The sequence below is a fragment of the Dermacentor variabilis genome, chromosome 2, assembly GCF_050947875.1.
Source record: "Dermacentor variabilis isolate Ectoservices chromosome 2, ASM5094787v1, whole genome shotgun sequence".
Classification (NCBI taxonomy): domain Eukaryota; kingdom Metazoa; phylum Arthropoda; class Arachnida; order Ixodida; family Ixodidae; genus Dermacentor; species Dermacentor variabilis.
In genome coordinates this window covers 105,258,998-105,274,150 of record NC_134569.1, presented here as the reverse complement: position 1 = coordinate 105,274,150, position 15,153 = coordinate 105,258,998, and the positions used below count along the sequence as shown (strand labels likewise).

Genomic DNA, 15,153 nt, shown 5'->3' with positions numbered 1-15,153 from the left:
ATCAATGCCCGTACGTAACCGCGGTCAATTTCCTCTTCCCAATCTTTTCCAGCAAAAGAGGCCGATGAGCCATTACCGTCTGAATAAGCATTTATCTTACTCATCACGGACTGTAACGAAATGAAGCAGTCGCCGATTTCCGTTTTTAACTGCCAAACGCGGGCCGGGCTTCTTATTTACGCTAAAAATGTACGGCAGCTTTGAAGAATAATTTCCGGGTCGCTGACCATGGGAGGGATGCTGACATAAATTGATAGCAGTGAACCTCGTATACCATCTGGTAGAGCTCCACGACTCCGGCGTGCCCGCGACCGGGCCGGTGGGCTAGACCTGCCGGTCCGGACGTGGGACTAGCCGGGTGCGCGACGAGTTCGCGTCCTCGCCGGACCTGCAATCAAGTTTCTTCACTCACTCTGAAAGCGTGACAAAACGTGACAGAAGCTTCGATATAGTCCCAAAACCGAGACCACAGTGGACATTATAGAACGTAAATATAAAGTCAAATATAAACTTTTTTTTAAAGATCCAATTGGAGCGGAGCGGAAGGGGTGAGGCCGGAAAAAAGAACTTTTATTATGTGCCATGTAATTTGCCTTCACTTCAGACAGATTGTGAAAATTATCGCCAGCGGTAGATAACGCAATTCTGCTTCGGCTTCTAAGTGGACTGCTGAAAGTTTGTTAAACAGCTAACTAAACCTTGCAATTTATTTGTGCAAGTAACGTCTGCCTTTTTCAGTAGGTCACCGGAAAAGGCCGAATTGTGTTATTTTCGGCAGGCGATTATTTAAACTGTCTAAAAGACACGCACGCACGCACGCACGCACGCACGCACGCACGCACGCACACGCACGCACGCACGCACGCACGCACGCACGCACACACACACACACACACACACACACACACACACACACACACACACACACACACACACACACACACACACACACACACACTTGAAACAATCACATGTTTCTCCGTATTTCCCATTTGCACGTCCTTAATGGGATTTGAATTTGTTCATATTTTTTCTCTAGGTAAGGGGCAGCATCTTGGAAGTTCCTATCCGATTGAGCGTGCACGTGAGTGGTGCTAGCTGCCTGCACAACACGGCTAACTGCGTTTGCCACTTAGGGCAGTGTATAACAATGCTATAGAAACAGCCGCCGCGGTCAGCAATATCTGAGCAGGTTTGATAAGAAAGATTAGCTTTAAAACAGTTTGGAACTGTTATGGGAGAAATTCAAGGCTCTGTAACGTCAGCCTACTTCGACCCACCTAGCGGACATGTCCATTTCGCCTGCTGCTGAATTGCTGATTAACTGTGGGCACCTGTGCCCCCCCCCCCCCCCCCCCCCTCACGCATACCCCGGCCAGTCCAATCAATCAGAACTTCAGTAGCTGACGAAATCGACGTGTTCGCTAGGTGGACATTTACAAAGTACCCCCCCCCCCCCGTTTTTTTGGTTTGGGCTAATTACATGCCACTAAATTGGACGCGCGGCTTCGAGAAAACGACTGCGCTGTGCCTTTATTGCATGCACGCATTCATTCTTTCTTAATGATACTCTTTTACCGTTCTTATTCGTCACCTTAGCTTTTTCTTCTCATTTTTTTTTCCTTGCGCAGAACCGCGGGATAATGCATATGAGCTTACCCTGACTTCAAAAAAATGATTTCTTTCCTATATTCGACGCCTCAGAGATGCCGTGAAACCCTGCAAAGAAATAAATTCAGACTACCTGCGAACGCCTTGCAGATCGCGCACAGTAGATGTTTCTTGTCCTATACGAAAATACAGAAGGTCCGTTAAAAAATAGTTCATTTAAACCGCAGAATCACAACTGCATTGACCGTGAAAAGAGGGTAAATAGACTATAGGGCATGTGTCAGTATACGTGTGCCATCATTGCCACGGAGACATCATGGCGAAACATGCTGGACGGGACTCGTGCAAGAGCACTAGTCATGTATGGTGTGGCGACGGATGTAGTGTTTGGGCAGGTGACTGTTGGAGGAAGGTGAGTGTTGCGTGCTGGCAACCTTGAGGCAGCTAAGGGCTTCCAATTTCAATATGAACGCTGTGGCCACAAATGGCTAATTACGCAAATGAAAGCAGCTTCATAGGCAGTCAGCAAATGCTGTATACCTCTTTAACAAACGTCTTTCAGCTACTACATGTGCTTCAGGTAAATTTGATTTCTGCTCAAATGCAAACCGTCCCTCATCTTGTCGCACGTGCCACTATGGGATACTTGGCACGGTGTCACAGGTCATGCGGGTGTGCAGTAAGCGAGCAACAACTTTATTAATCGAAGGGGTGAGGCGGGGGGTGTGGACGTGCGTTCGTTGCCTCAGCTTTGCTCGTTTCGCAGTCCCAGTGTAAAGCACGTAGGCGGAAAATCAATCAATCAATCAATCAATCAATCAATCAATCAATCAATCAATCAATCAATCAACTGTGTTACTTATTTGTTGCTCGTTTCACGCATTCGTACTCATCGCGACGAACTTTGCCGTTGTGCGGCATGCATTACTGAAGGGTATATCAAGACGGCAAGTTGGGCCAGTTGGTTGGGGTTCATAGTAAGGTTCGTTACAGTGCAACACAAGACGAGGATAAAGAAGGTATAAAACGGCGACACGGCTCTGTGTCCTCGTCTTGTGTTGCGCTGTAACGAGCCTCACTATGAACTGAAAGGTACGCCGGGAACACGCCGACCGACTCCTTTGAATCTTGTTAAGCATATACGCACGCGATCTTCCCGCCCTATTGGCCCTCTCACCGGTTCACCGCCTCATTGCTGCTGACAAGCAAACGGTGGGGAGTGTCGGTTCCCTTTCGGTCTCCGCGAGTGGCGCACCTCGTCGGCTCCTCTCTCTCCCCCGCTGGCACGCCGCCGCCTCGGCCCGCTCGCGCGGCGCGGCAGCGCGCATCCTGCCGCCGCGGCTGCGTCCGCGCGCGCTGCCAACGTCGACGAGCGTGCGCGCTTGCTGGTGGTGCTGCTGCCGGCGCGGCGCTGCAACGGCTGCTGGCGCGCGCCTCTCGCTAGCTGCTTTTTTCCCGCGTCGTCGTCGTCGGCAGTGCGGATCGCTCCATGCGGGCTGTGACGACGCCGCTGTGCGCTTGCAAGTGCAGCCCGTGCTCGTGCTCGTCGTCGCGGCGCTCGAACGAGTACCGTGCCTGGCGTCCGCGCAGCAGGCGCTCGTCGCGAGGCGAGGATGGAGGACGCTACGGCGAGGTGAGTGGCACCGCCAGCGAGCGAGTGAGTGCCGCAAGAACGGAAGCTCCCGAGTCGATCGGCTTCGTTTATTCGATGCGCTTTCGGTGTGCCTCGCTATAATCGCGTGCGCGATTATTCCGTTTGCATCCGACGCACCCACCGCGGTGGCTCGGCGGCCGTGGCGTCGCGCTGCTGAGCACGCGGTCGCGGGTTCGACTCCGGGCCGCGGCAGCCGCATTCGGATGACAGTGAAATACAAAATCGGTTTTGTACTTTGCATTGGACGCATGTTAAGGAACCCCAGGTGGTCAAATTAATCCGGAGACTTCCACTATAGAGCGTCCCTCATAATCCACTGTGCAGTTTCGGGACGTTAATCCACCGCAGTTCAATGCAGTTATATTCAAGCTCAGTGTCTATCGAAATGAAGGAAAAGTCAAAAGAAAGACAACGTACTACATATAAAGACCAGCGTAATGTAGACTTGCCCGAAAAAAAATGGAAAGCTGCTGCAACTATATGTGTCTCCTTGCAAATTCCGTTTGACCATCGTCGATGGCTCGGAAGCCGCCTCGCCGCTGTTAGTGCTGGTGTTAGTCACCGGTAGTTAAGGATGATGATAAGAAGGATGGAAAATGAAGTAGATCTTCACAAAGTAGTGCAACTTTATTAGTTCGCGGCAGTTAACTGTGCAAATAACAGCGTGAAGTAGGCACGGAATAATACGCAGACACTCGAGCACAGTCGACATTTCTTGAGCGACGTTGACCTTCTGAGTGAGGCGGGCGGCAGGGCGTGTACGTTCGGTACTGTCTCGTGGTGCGCGAATAGCAGTTTCCTTTTGAGACCCTATCAAATATCAGTCGAATAGTACTAGGAGCGAACCGAATCGATTAGTGTCGGAGCGAATCGAATCGAATATTGAATATTTTTCGAATAGTTTGCTGATATTGCACAGCCTTCTCAACATTAATACCAAACAATGCTCACATCATCGTATTCACAGCAATAAAAATGTTGCTGTCATTACACCGCAAGTAATAAAGCACGCTTTATTGAAAAGTACAAAGGGGCTTTTAGGAAGAACTTAATAGAGTGTTCGAAAACTCGGGGCTCTTCGGAGGGTATGCGCGGTCGCGCATTGTCATATGAAATTCGTAAACGTAATGTTGTAGGCCGATTAGTATCAGTGTATACTTTCGCGACCAAACCAGACTTGCGCGTCGTCTGCAGGGACGGCATAGCCAAAAAAAAAAAAAAGAAAGAAAGACAAAGGCACTTCTTTTCTTAGTACGAATGGTCGCGGCAGATGGTGCCACTACTGTATAAAGTATGCTGCGACGAAAGGTATCCTGATTTAATCCAACGAGAGGACACAGGTGCTGCATTTGAAAAGAGTACCAAACGATATCCACTGCTGAATACTATGTCTTGACAACGCTTTATTGCGAGTGATCGAGTTTAGCCGGAAAAGTCCGGCTGACTGAGCGGCGCAACGGGCACTGTGGACGGGCTGAAAGCTATGGCACTTATGCTTCAATTTTATGTTCGATCGTGTGCAGTCAACGACGTTAAATATTCGAGGAGTATTAGGATTTTTGAATAGCTATTATTTGAATCAACGATCTAATTGTTTACTGACTATTCGGTTCGAGGTCCGAATCGAATAGGACAATATTCGATTCTTTATTCGAAATTTTCGAATATTCGCACATCCCTAGTACTGTCCCCTTTGAGACATTTGTAATCGTCGACAACGCATCACGCTGCCCGCAACAAGTAGGTTATAGAGTTCGATATAGTCTGCCTGTCAACGCCGTTGGCGAAATCCGAATATTTACATTTCACTGCGCTGCTCGCGAAGGAACCACGCGCTGGAAGCTAGCAGAGTTTTGCACTGTCGCACTGTGATTATAACAACGGCGGCCAGAGGAATATAAGCGACGATATTTGCAAGAACAAGGTGACATTGTGCCAGCTGATGTATATTGACAATAGCAGATGGTGCATAAATCTGCATTCCTGATTGCCTCATATAAGTAGTTTGTACTTGCAGAGTCTGCGGTATAACTTTTCGAAGTGTGCAATGTACATCACGAAAAATAAACAAAGTGTTCGCGCAATTTTTGATGCTGAACCTCCCGTTCAGCTTCGGCAAGAATGCAATTACCGTTCGTGAAAAAGAAAAGAAACGGGAAAGGGGAGGGGAATGTAGTTGCAGGAACAATTATTCCAATCTCTTAGATTTTCTTTAGTTTTGCTGACAGTTCGCAATTACAACAACCGCAACTGCTACACCAAGTAACTTCGGAGAGCATCTCGGAGATTAGAAACAATTGAATTGGCGATAATCGTGACAGTTCTGTGCAAGAAAAAAAAAAGGAAATTAGAAATATTGCCGCTTTAACGTATCGCTTCATGGGTCCTATAACGTAAAACTATTCCAATATGTTTTTGTTCCAATCTTCTGACGTCAAATTTGCGTAACCGCCGACGCAAGCATCGGGCAGTGACCCGCAGGGTTGTCTAAACATGCCAATCAAACGCTCTTCTCGTTTATAGGCGGTCACTTTTGTTTGATTTAAGAACGAACAACATTGCCTACACTGAGCGGCTTGTCTTATCTAATTGGCTGTTACGAGGCGAGGAGCATGCTCAAGTGGAGAGGGATTCGATAGGGCCGAGCCACTGCACTGGAAATCGATAACCGAATGAAGAGGCTGGTGCCGGCGTCTGCGATTGGTCCGTTTTCCCTTACTTGACTTGCGATGGCTGGTCGAAAATCGCGGCGGCATGCAGCGGAAGGTTAAGAATGCCGCTAAAAAGGATCCTCAGCAAAGAAAAGTTGGCCGAGCGAGGTCGTAAGCGTGCCGAAAACGTTACACAGCCACGCAAACATGTTTATTATGCGCAAATAAACCCATGCTCTCCGGCAGGTGCGTGTAGCCAGTGCCTGAGCGATCGGCGGCATCCATGTTTTATTCCATTCGGAACGGGGCAGCCTGCGGCTATTCAGAGAAAAATTGAGTTTTGTTTGGCATATTAATGCATCTTCAACTCGTATCCACTTTGACCACTTTGAGTTTTCGCGGTTTTGTGGTGTCGCGTGACAGGCAGGTGAAGTGGGTGCAGCCCGAAAGCTTTTGACAAATAGCCGAGGGCTAATGGCAAGAACGCGTCGAATCAGAAATAACTATTTTTCTTTTGTTCAGTCCAATCAATGTGTACACGTCATATCAAATTGGGAGCTATCGCGGTTTGCGTGATGTCGCATGACTGACAGGCAAAGTGGGGGCGCCCCCCCCCCCCCCCCCCCAAAAGAAAAGTTTTTGCCCTATCGCGGAGGGCTGATTGAGATTTGGAATAGGAAAGTTTGGAATAGCTTTACGTCATAGCGCCCCATTTTTGCTTATGTGATGCAGCGAGTATCACTACAACAGACATCACACCATTTATTCACAGGTTAAACTTGAAGACCACAACACTATAGTCCACTCACAAGCCGAAGCGCATCCAAGTTGTCAGCAAACACGTGAAGCTAAACTGTTAGTAAGCGGATAACTGTACGCGTGGTAGATATAACAGTGTCAGGACATAACGTTGACTTTATCTTCGTTATCTAGATGCGTTTTGACTAAGGTGTCGAGACAGCTGTCGTTTAGAGTAAACAGCGTATCCGAACGTGTAATATAGACGAGTTGGTGAGGGTAGTCTCTCCCCTCCCCCCAGTCTATCAGTTTATAGATAGAAAAAGAAACGCACTCAACAAGGTCGTCGACGTTATCTGTGTTATATAGCATGTGATTCGGTTGATCTGAAGGACGTTACTGTCATCTAGAACAATGACAATAACACGATAAGCCACGCATGATGAAGACAATGATAGTCCACTATTCCCACTGCACTCTCATACACACAGCATATATTGGCTGTTCTGTGTAGAACAGTCCTTATGTTTTTCACGCTGTCATTTGCAGCTGTAAAAACGAGAAACGAAGTCTACACACGTGGACTGCATAAACGGACGTGCTCTACATGGAAACGCACGGTATTCATTTGACAGTGACGCTGTTTATGGGTGTGATATAGAGCAGCACTTTACAATCAAAAAGCGTCTGAGATTTGAAAGATGCAGTGTCGCTTCACCCGAGTCTAAACCAGCAAGCTGGCTCTTCTGCAATGATGACTTGTCGTACTGGGATGCCATATTTCGTGCGCGCAGTGGTGATGGGAAGAGAAAAAAAAAAGAGAGAAAAGAAAAAAAAAGTCCCAGGTGCCCTTAGCTATCACCTAAGAGATTCGAAGGCGAAAGCCTTGCAAAGCATACTGTAATCCACCTTAATCCACTCAATCGGCCCTAATGCTCCTTAATCCTTCTTCATCCACCTGAATAGACCATAATCCACCTTAATAACCTTAATCCACTATAATTCATCTTAATCCCACGCAATACTCCTTAACCCACCTTAGTCGACCTTAATCCACCCTAATCCACCATAATCAACCTTAATCCACCCTAACCTACCCTAATCCATCTTAATCCACCCTAATAATATCATACACGGCTGGACATGCTTTGGTTCGCTTTTGGCCTTCCTTGGGTCACGTGATATGAGTGAGTGAGTGAGCGAGTGACGAAACGTTTAGAGGGTCCAGAAAAACGCGATAAAACGCGCACCCACGACGAGACCGAGAGGTCTAGCCTGCCGGCCAGATCGTGGGCGCGCTGGACGGCCAGGATTTGGTCTTCAAAGACGGGACTTCGTGGCAGCGCGTTCCATTCTTCCTTGGTGAACTTCGGGCCCAAGGACCCGCAGTCCGAGAGCATCTGAGACAAAGTAGCAGCCTCACCACAGGCCGCGTAAGAACAATTCGGGTAAATGTTAGGATATATGCTGTTAAGGGGCGCCGGACTTGGATAGGATTTGGTTTGCAGGAGTCTGAGCGTGACCACAGGCGGCCTGCTTAGCTTGGGATGAGGTGGCGGGAAAACCATTCTCTTTAAGTAAAATAATTTAGTAATTTCATTGTGCGTGATATGACCGTCCCCGTGTCCGGGGAGAGAGTCACCCGATCTGAGGGCAGCGCGATCGGTAAAGCCACGCGCAGCCTCGTGGGCAGACTCATTGAGGTTCAGAGGAACCCCTCGATGACCCCGACGTGGGCATGGAACCAAAGGATGGAGTGTGTGGAGTTGTCGCCGTGTTTGTCAACTTTCAGAATTTGTCCTACCTGCCGGGCTACCCGGCCTTTCTGGAATGCACTGACGGCCGCTTTCGAATCGCTATACACCCTGTCTCTCCAAACTTCTTTGCATGGCGAGTGCAGTGGCCACTTGCTCGGCCACCTCGGGGTCCATCGTCCGGATCGAGGCACAGTTGATGACTTTGCTCAACGTGTACACGACGGAAACCGCAAAAGCCTTGCCGTCTCGGTACGCGGCGGCGACCTTGAAACATAGAGATCTAAGGCTTCCGCATTAAAAAGAGAAATAAGAAAAATGATTAGATGCGATTTGTGATAGAAGACGCTTGCGCGGTAATCACGTGTAATTACATTAATTCCTAGGGTTTCACGCGGACCAAAAACATGGTCTCATTATGAGGCACCCCGTAATGGGGGTACTTCGGATTAATTTTCACCCCCTGCGGTACTTTAACGTACACCCACTGCACAGTACTATATCGTTTTATACTGTTAGCAATTATATGGACATTCTAGGCGAATTTTCGCCGTTGCCGTCATGTTTTGTATAAATGCTTCAGTATGTTACGTGCACGCTATATTATTCAGATGCCAAAGTCGCTCTGAGAAGTTTTTATGGCCCTGACTGAATTATTCGTCAGATTTTTGACGAATGCAGCGCGCCGAGAACAGATATAAACAATCTCATTCACAGTGTATGTCTTTTCTCTTAAAACATTTAACTCAGTTAAAAATTACAAAACGACATTATGGCTCACAATCAGAGAGGGATGTGGTTTTACCGGCGCCGGCGCCAGTGCTCTTCACGGGCAGCGCAGTGGCACCGGCGCAACGCCATTAGAGGCCCTATATGCGGCATGCCAGAGCTTTAAAGCGCGATAGAAAATTTTGGCAGTTCAACTATTTATGTTGACCGAAAATAACGCCTTAAATTTCACTTAATAGGCCTGACATGGTTAGCATATGGAATGCTTTTAACGCGACAGCAATTATACGGACGCTCAAGGCGCATTCAGGCAGTCGTCGCTGCCGCCGTCGTTGTGCTGCTGTCCCGATGACGGTGCATGCGCGGAGGATTACAGGGTGTCCAGATTACTGCAGCGCGTTTGGCTGCAAGAACGACGAGGCGAAGTCGACGCAACGTCAGCAACAAAAATAAAAATGATCTAAAGCAACGCATCAGCCACCGTATATCACAGTGTTTTTTCTTTCTAATAATTAAAACTTGCTTCATTAGATACTGAGCCTATGTAAAAGACAGTTGCGCACAACTGCGGCCAAGAAAAAAAAAACATCGAACTATATGCAAGCGCGAACGAAGCCTCTGCAAGAAGTGTTTAATGCTATGTATGGAACGGAGTATAGTGGCGAAGCTTTCCGGTCCGTCTCATCTTGTGCACCGTCGAGATGCGACGCCTGCAACGCCATTGGCGACGATCATCACGCCAGCGTTTTGAGACGCCTGGCAGCTGCCAGGGTGCTGTTCCTTCTGCTCAGTAGGAGCTGCGTCGCGCGCTGAGTCGCGCCGACATGTCGTACCCGGGTTTAGTTAGAACACCGTCCAAGGATATCACGCTAGACCTTGCTATCGTTGCCGGTGCTTCGCCCTTCGGACGAAACTAATAATAATATTTGGGGTTTTACGTGCCAAAACCACTTTCTGATTATGAGGCACGCCGTAGTGGAGGACTCCGGAAATTTTGACCACCTGGGGTTCTTTAACGTGCACCTGTATCTAAGCACACGGGTGTTTTCGCATTTCGCCCCTATCGAAATGCGGCCGCCGTGGCCGGAATTCGATCTCGCGACCTCGGGCTCAGCAGCCCAACACCATAGCGACTGAGCAACCACGGCGGGTTCGGACGAAACTGCCAAAATGTTTGTGAATTTCGCCCCCGTCGGAATGCGGCTGGCGTCGCCGCGACTCGGATCGAACTCGCGACCTCCAGCTCAGCGGCGTATCGCCATAGCCGCTTAGCTACCGCGGCGATTATCGTGTGTAGTCGTTTAGTACCGAAATTTCCACGCAACAATAGTCGCAATGAGTCTTGCGTGTAAGTTCCCCACTGAAGTAACGGCAAAAGTATTCCATATCTCGCCTTCGGAAACGCACCAATATGGGAATGCCGAGCGCTGCCCACTTTAACATTTCTTTGAAAAATTCAGTGATAACATTGACGCACCCCGAAACATAGCATTTTATTATGAGCTGTTTCATCTAAATACAAACCACACAAAACCGCCAGGCGAGTTAAATACCGCAGCTCATGGCTTAAAACTATGTATAGTGTGGAAAGAAAACTGCTGCGAACATTTAAATAGTTGTTTCTTCCAAAAGTGATCAGAGCAACAACTCGTGCTACCTTCATGTGCGTCCATATGTAGTTATAATTAGCCACCCATGTACACAGAATGAACTTCTTCAGCTAGCCGGCACAGCGAAAATTCGAATAACTATTGTTTTCGTTTTTTCCTGTGCGTAAATGCAAACGTAGGCACGAGCTGAGCCCAGGTTATCTCGGCACCGCGTCCTTCCTTGACGCAACATATGTGTGAAAAGATAAGGACCACAGCGCAGGAAGCGTATTGTTACGCGTTCTCCAACCTCAACGACATTGAAGCATGGATGTAGAAATTAGCGGACAGATGGGGAGAACAATTCGATGATGATAGAAAAAGCGAAGTCTAAACTCACTGAACACGAGCGTCCTGACATGGTTGCACTCGTGCCGCATAGGCACGCGAAACCATCACGAGATGCGGAATGCGGTTAGTGAGCGACCTGCCGGATGAGAAAACAAATATACTGAGCTCCCACGTTTGCCTGTCTGAACATGCGCACCCGCAATCCTGTAGCATGGCGGAACTGCGGGCGTTCTGCCCTAGTTCTCGACAAACTCAAGTGCTCAAAGCTTCGTGGCGTGTTACAGCTTGCGTCGTCAATAAAATGACTGGTTACAAGTAATTGGTTACTACGAAAATGTAATTTTATTGCAGCAAACATTACCAAGTAAGAAATTTAACCTATGAATTAAAGCTATATTAAATGTAATTGATTACAAGTAATTTTATACTGTGTAACTCGCTACAAGTCTCGCGGCGGCTTCCCGCACGCCCACTGTTGGAGTTCACGTGATCAAGCGCCCACTAACAGTAAGAGGGGGGGGGGGCAGGTGAGCGCACGTCTCCTCTAACCCGGCCGTGGCTGTGCGCAGCTGTCCGCTCGGCTGAAAGCACACGCAGCGGTCCATACTCCGTCTGTTGGAGGTAATCGGCGGCGGGGGCCAAGGCTAACGGCGAGCCTAGATGGCTGGTCGCGTCACGCCCGCTGTATTCCCGCGCGCCTTGAGTTGGAGCTCGCGTAATCTCAACTTTCCGACACGCGGTGAATTCAGAGCCAGCAAAAAGTGATCGGTTCCCGCTACCCGCGCTCTTCCTTACGCAAGCGTTGTGACAGCAAGTGTTCGTGGTAATCTAGTGAGATGCGTTCATGTTTGCCTGTCTGTGAATGACACCGTGCTTTATGATTTGTAAGTGAATGTTTGTTGCAATTGATACGGTCGGTAGAAATACGAGCGTTACTTCGTGTAGTTGTCTAATACTTTGTTATCGCTATTAATGCTTCGCCTTTCAGGCGAACCTTCGACATTTCTGTACTCCATTTTGTTTATTAAGCATTCAAAAAGAGAGCGTTTGATCACTCGCTGATCTTCTTGACGCTCCGTTTTCCGTGCTTTTCAGCCATTGACGCTTAGGTACGTATAGTGCGTGAGCAATGTATGTACACCTGCCATGGTGGCATCGAAAAAAAATTAACTGACGATTGCGATGTTCCTGAATGCGAAATTTGAGCGTAGCTCTAAACGTGTTTTCATTTCACGATATATTGGCTGGCGCGGACAATCTGTCCCGTGCGGCACGTTCCAAATGGAGCGAGGTGTGGCACGACTGCTTCGCTAATCGGAATATCACGTATATCGCGCGATTCACCGCTGCAAACAGACCTCCGCTCATGCAGTGCTTTGTTTCCATATATGATATCCTAGGCGCGAGCTTGCCGCATGCCATCGGTGAACAGACAATGGTGCGCTACTCTGGGGCCATATCGTAGCGGTCTTCGCCGCGGAGCCCGTCTTGCGCGGCACTACGCTTTTCGTCTCACGCTTTCGCCATGCCCTCGTCTTCATGCTTTCCGTTTCATGATTCCGCTGCACCCTCATCCTCCGCTTTCCGCCTCGCGCTCTCTTCGATATCGGCGTCTTTCATCCCCCGCTGCGCTCCGCATTCGCTATTTCATCCTTCGCTGTGTTCGTTCGCTCGGTTACGCCGAGGGACGACGCCGAGGGACGAGGACGACGCGAAACGCAAGAACGAGCGCCTAAGTGCTGCGCTTTAAAAGAATCGCAAGAACACGGAATAATATGTAGGCGCAATGTTGTGTTGTCATGGTTGGTGTCCGTCGCAATAATCACTTCCGTCAAACGTTGCGAGTGGCACGAGAACAACTATAAAGTGAAGTCAGGCTTCCTGTGTATCCAACCCGTTCGACACGAATACATTTTAGTGTAGGAACAAAGATTTGACGAGTAACCCTTGGGGAGGCAGTTTATATAAACTGCCTCCCCAAGGGTTACTCGTCAAATCGTCAAATAACGCGCTCCTGTTCTCGCTTCTACTATACGGAATGTTTTACGGCGAGCGATCGCTCGTGCTTGTTGATTTTATCATTATAGTTTAGGTGCGTAAAAAAGGAAGTACACCATGTTTTAACTTGATACTGAGCTACCACTAAGCGCATTGTGTGTGTTGGGCAGCCAGTGTGGTAGATCTCATTTAGTGGCGCTTGATCCGGCCGCGATGAATGCTGCACTGTATGTGTAGCGAAATTCTCGTGACACGCTTTACGCATATATCTCGAAATTGTGTTAGCATCAAGAATTTTCAAACAGACAGGCATAGTTGAATAACTGCTAGCGTACTCGGATGAAAGGCCGTGTTTGCGGGGCATGCATCAGCAGTGTGTGCGCTGCCGTTTTCGCATAGTTTAAAAGTAGCAGTATTCTTAAGGTTCCTGGCAACCAATCTAAATAATTTTGGGAAGTTACAGCAAGCAAAACACGAGACTTGAAGAAATATCTAGTAGAAATCTCTAGATTCACCCAATCTATTTATATGCAACCACAAACGCTTTTGGAGCATGAAACCTGCGATAAGCTTAGTCACTTGCAGCTCCGCAACTTAGCCGAAAAAATTAGAGAACAATAAATTAGTCGCTCCGGGAACACCTTTACACGTTTCAAACTGAAGGCATTGCGTTTGACGGTAGTTGGAAGATTTGTTTTTTGTCTCTTTTTTAAACAATTTAGCAGCAGAAGTTACCTTTCGAGCTATATGAAAAGCGTTAAGCGGCTTCCGATGCTTCGGCGTTCTGTAGTTTACGTGCTCTTAATCACAAGGCAGCTGCTGGCGCAGATTCGCATTGTGCTAATCGTGTATGGTACGAAGCCATTGTCGTGCGTAATAAGTGTTCCGGTTTTCATTACTGTTGCATGTAGCGCCGTCGTCTTGGACAGACTGCATACAATATGCGCTGTACAAAAGAAAAAAAGAGCCAGATTATCAATTTGGTGGTCTTTTCTAAGTAGATAACGCACAGATTATTCAAATAATTCAGTGGGCATTGTATTTGTTCTACCCTTATCAACACACCTAAGAGATCGTAACATGTTTTAGTTGATAAGTAACCTGATCAGTACGCCCCCATTCATGTGCATTCTACTGAAAGTGTGGCAAATGTATTCATCTCGAAGTATGAGAAAAGAGACATTGCAGACTGTTCTAAGCGGAAGTAAATTGCAAATCTTAACGTGATTGTTCAAAACTGCAGTCAGTATGCTGAGCATGTTCGTTCGGCACGGGCATATTGTATTAACACCTGAAAAATGTGCACAGTCCAGCCGGGTATCTTTGTTTCAACAAGTATTATTATAGGAATCGTTTGGGATTCTCGCATTTCTTTTATTTTTATAAGTACACTGTGTGTCACATGAACCTGTCCTAAAACGAAACGTACCGTTGCTGGCACCGGCGACCATTACGGTTGTCTAACTGCTTATCATACTGTAGTATAACGAAACATGATAATGGTACTGATTAATATTGCCATGTAGTCTTTAGTCAGAGGTAAACAAAGTTAACTAGAGGCATAAGTGATGAGAGCAAATTATATTGAAAACTACTATTGAACCGTAAAAATAACTAATTGTATAACTCATTGTATAGTTTTTCCTCACATTGTTGCATTTGCTTTACGTGTGTCTCTGTGTCTTCCGTGCTGTACTCGTGTGGCCATCAATTACGAACTTGCCGAAGCCCTTGTCAGCTTTATTAATCAAGGGATTCAAGTCAGTTGAATCTAACACTGCATGTCAAGTGACTGACGTGTTATTCGTTTTATCTAAATATCATGGACTGGCAGTACTTGGCAAGCATTAAACCACAATATTTTTTTTATTGCACTTAAGCTGCAGGCGTCATAGATTGCCAGAAAATTTTCATGAGAACAGCCAGGGAAGGCTTGGAAAAAGATCGGGAAATTTTAAAATGGCCACATAGGTATGCTGTCTTGTTATATGTCATACAAAGTTTCCAGAGGATCTCTGAGTTAAATATATTTTTAAAACGCTTCACCTGATAAAAATTGAAGGAAATTGGTTCCATTT

The 15,153-nt window shown here is 47.5% G+C and overlaps 1 protein-coding gene across 2 annotated transcripts in view; it reads left to right on the top strand.

The window, feature by feature from the left end:
- The first annotated feature begins 2,916 nt into the window (after window positions 1-2,916).
- The window catches only part of LOC142572458 (lysosomal alpha-glucosidase-like), a 90,338-nt gene continuing 78,101 nt past the window's right edge, over window positions 2,917-15,153 (top strand). For both annotated transcript variants that reach the window (XM_075681586.1, XM_075681585.1), the window contains exon 1: window positions 2,917-3,244. In XM_075681586.1, the coding sequence (XP_075537701.1) occupies window positions 3,101-3,244 (144 nt within the window). In that variant the 5' untranslated portion in view covers window positions 2,917-3,100. The remainder of the gene's footprint in view (window positions 3,245-15,153) is intronic.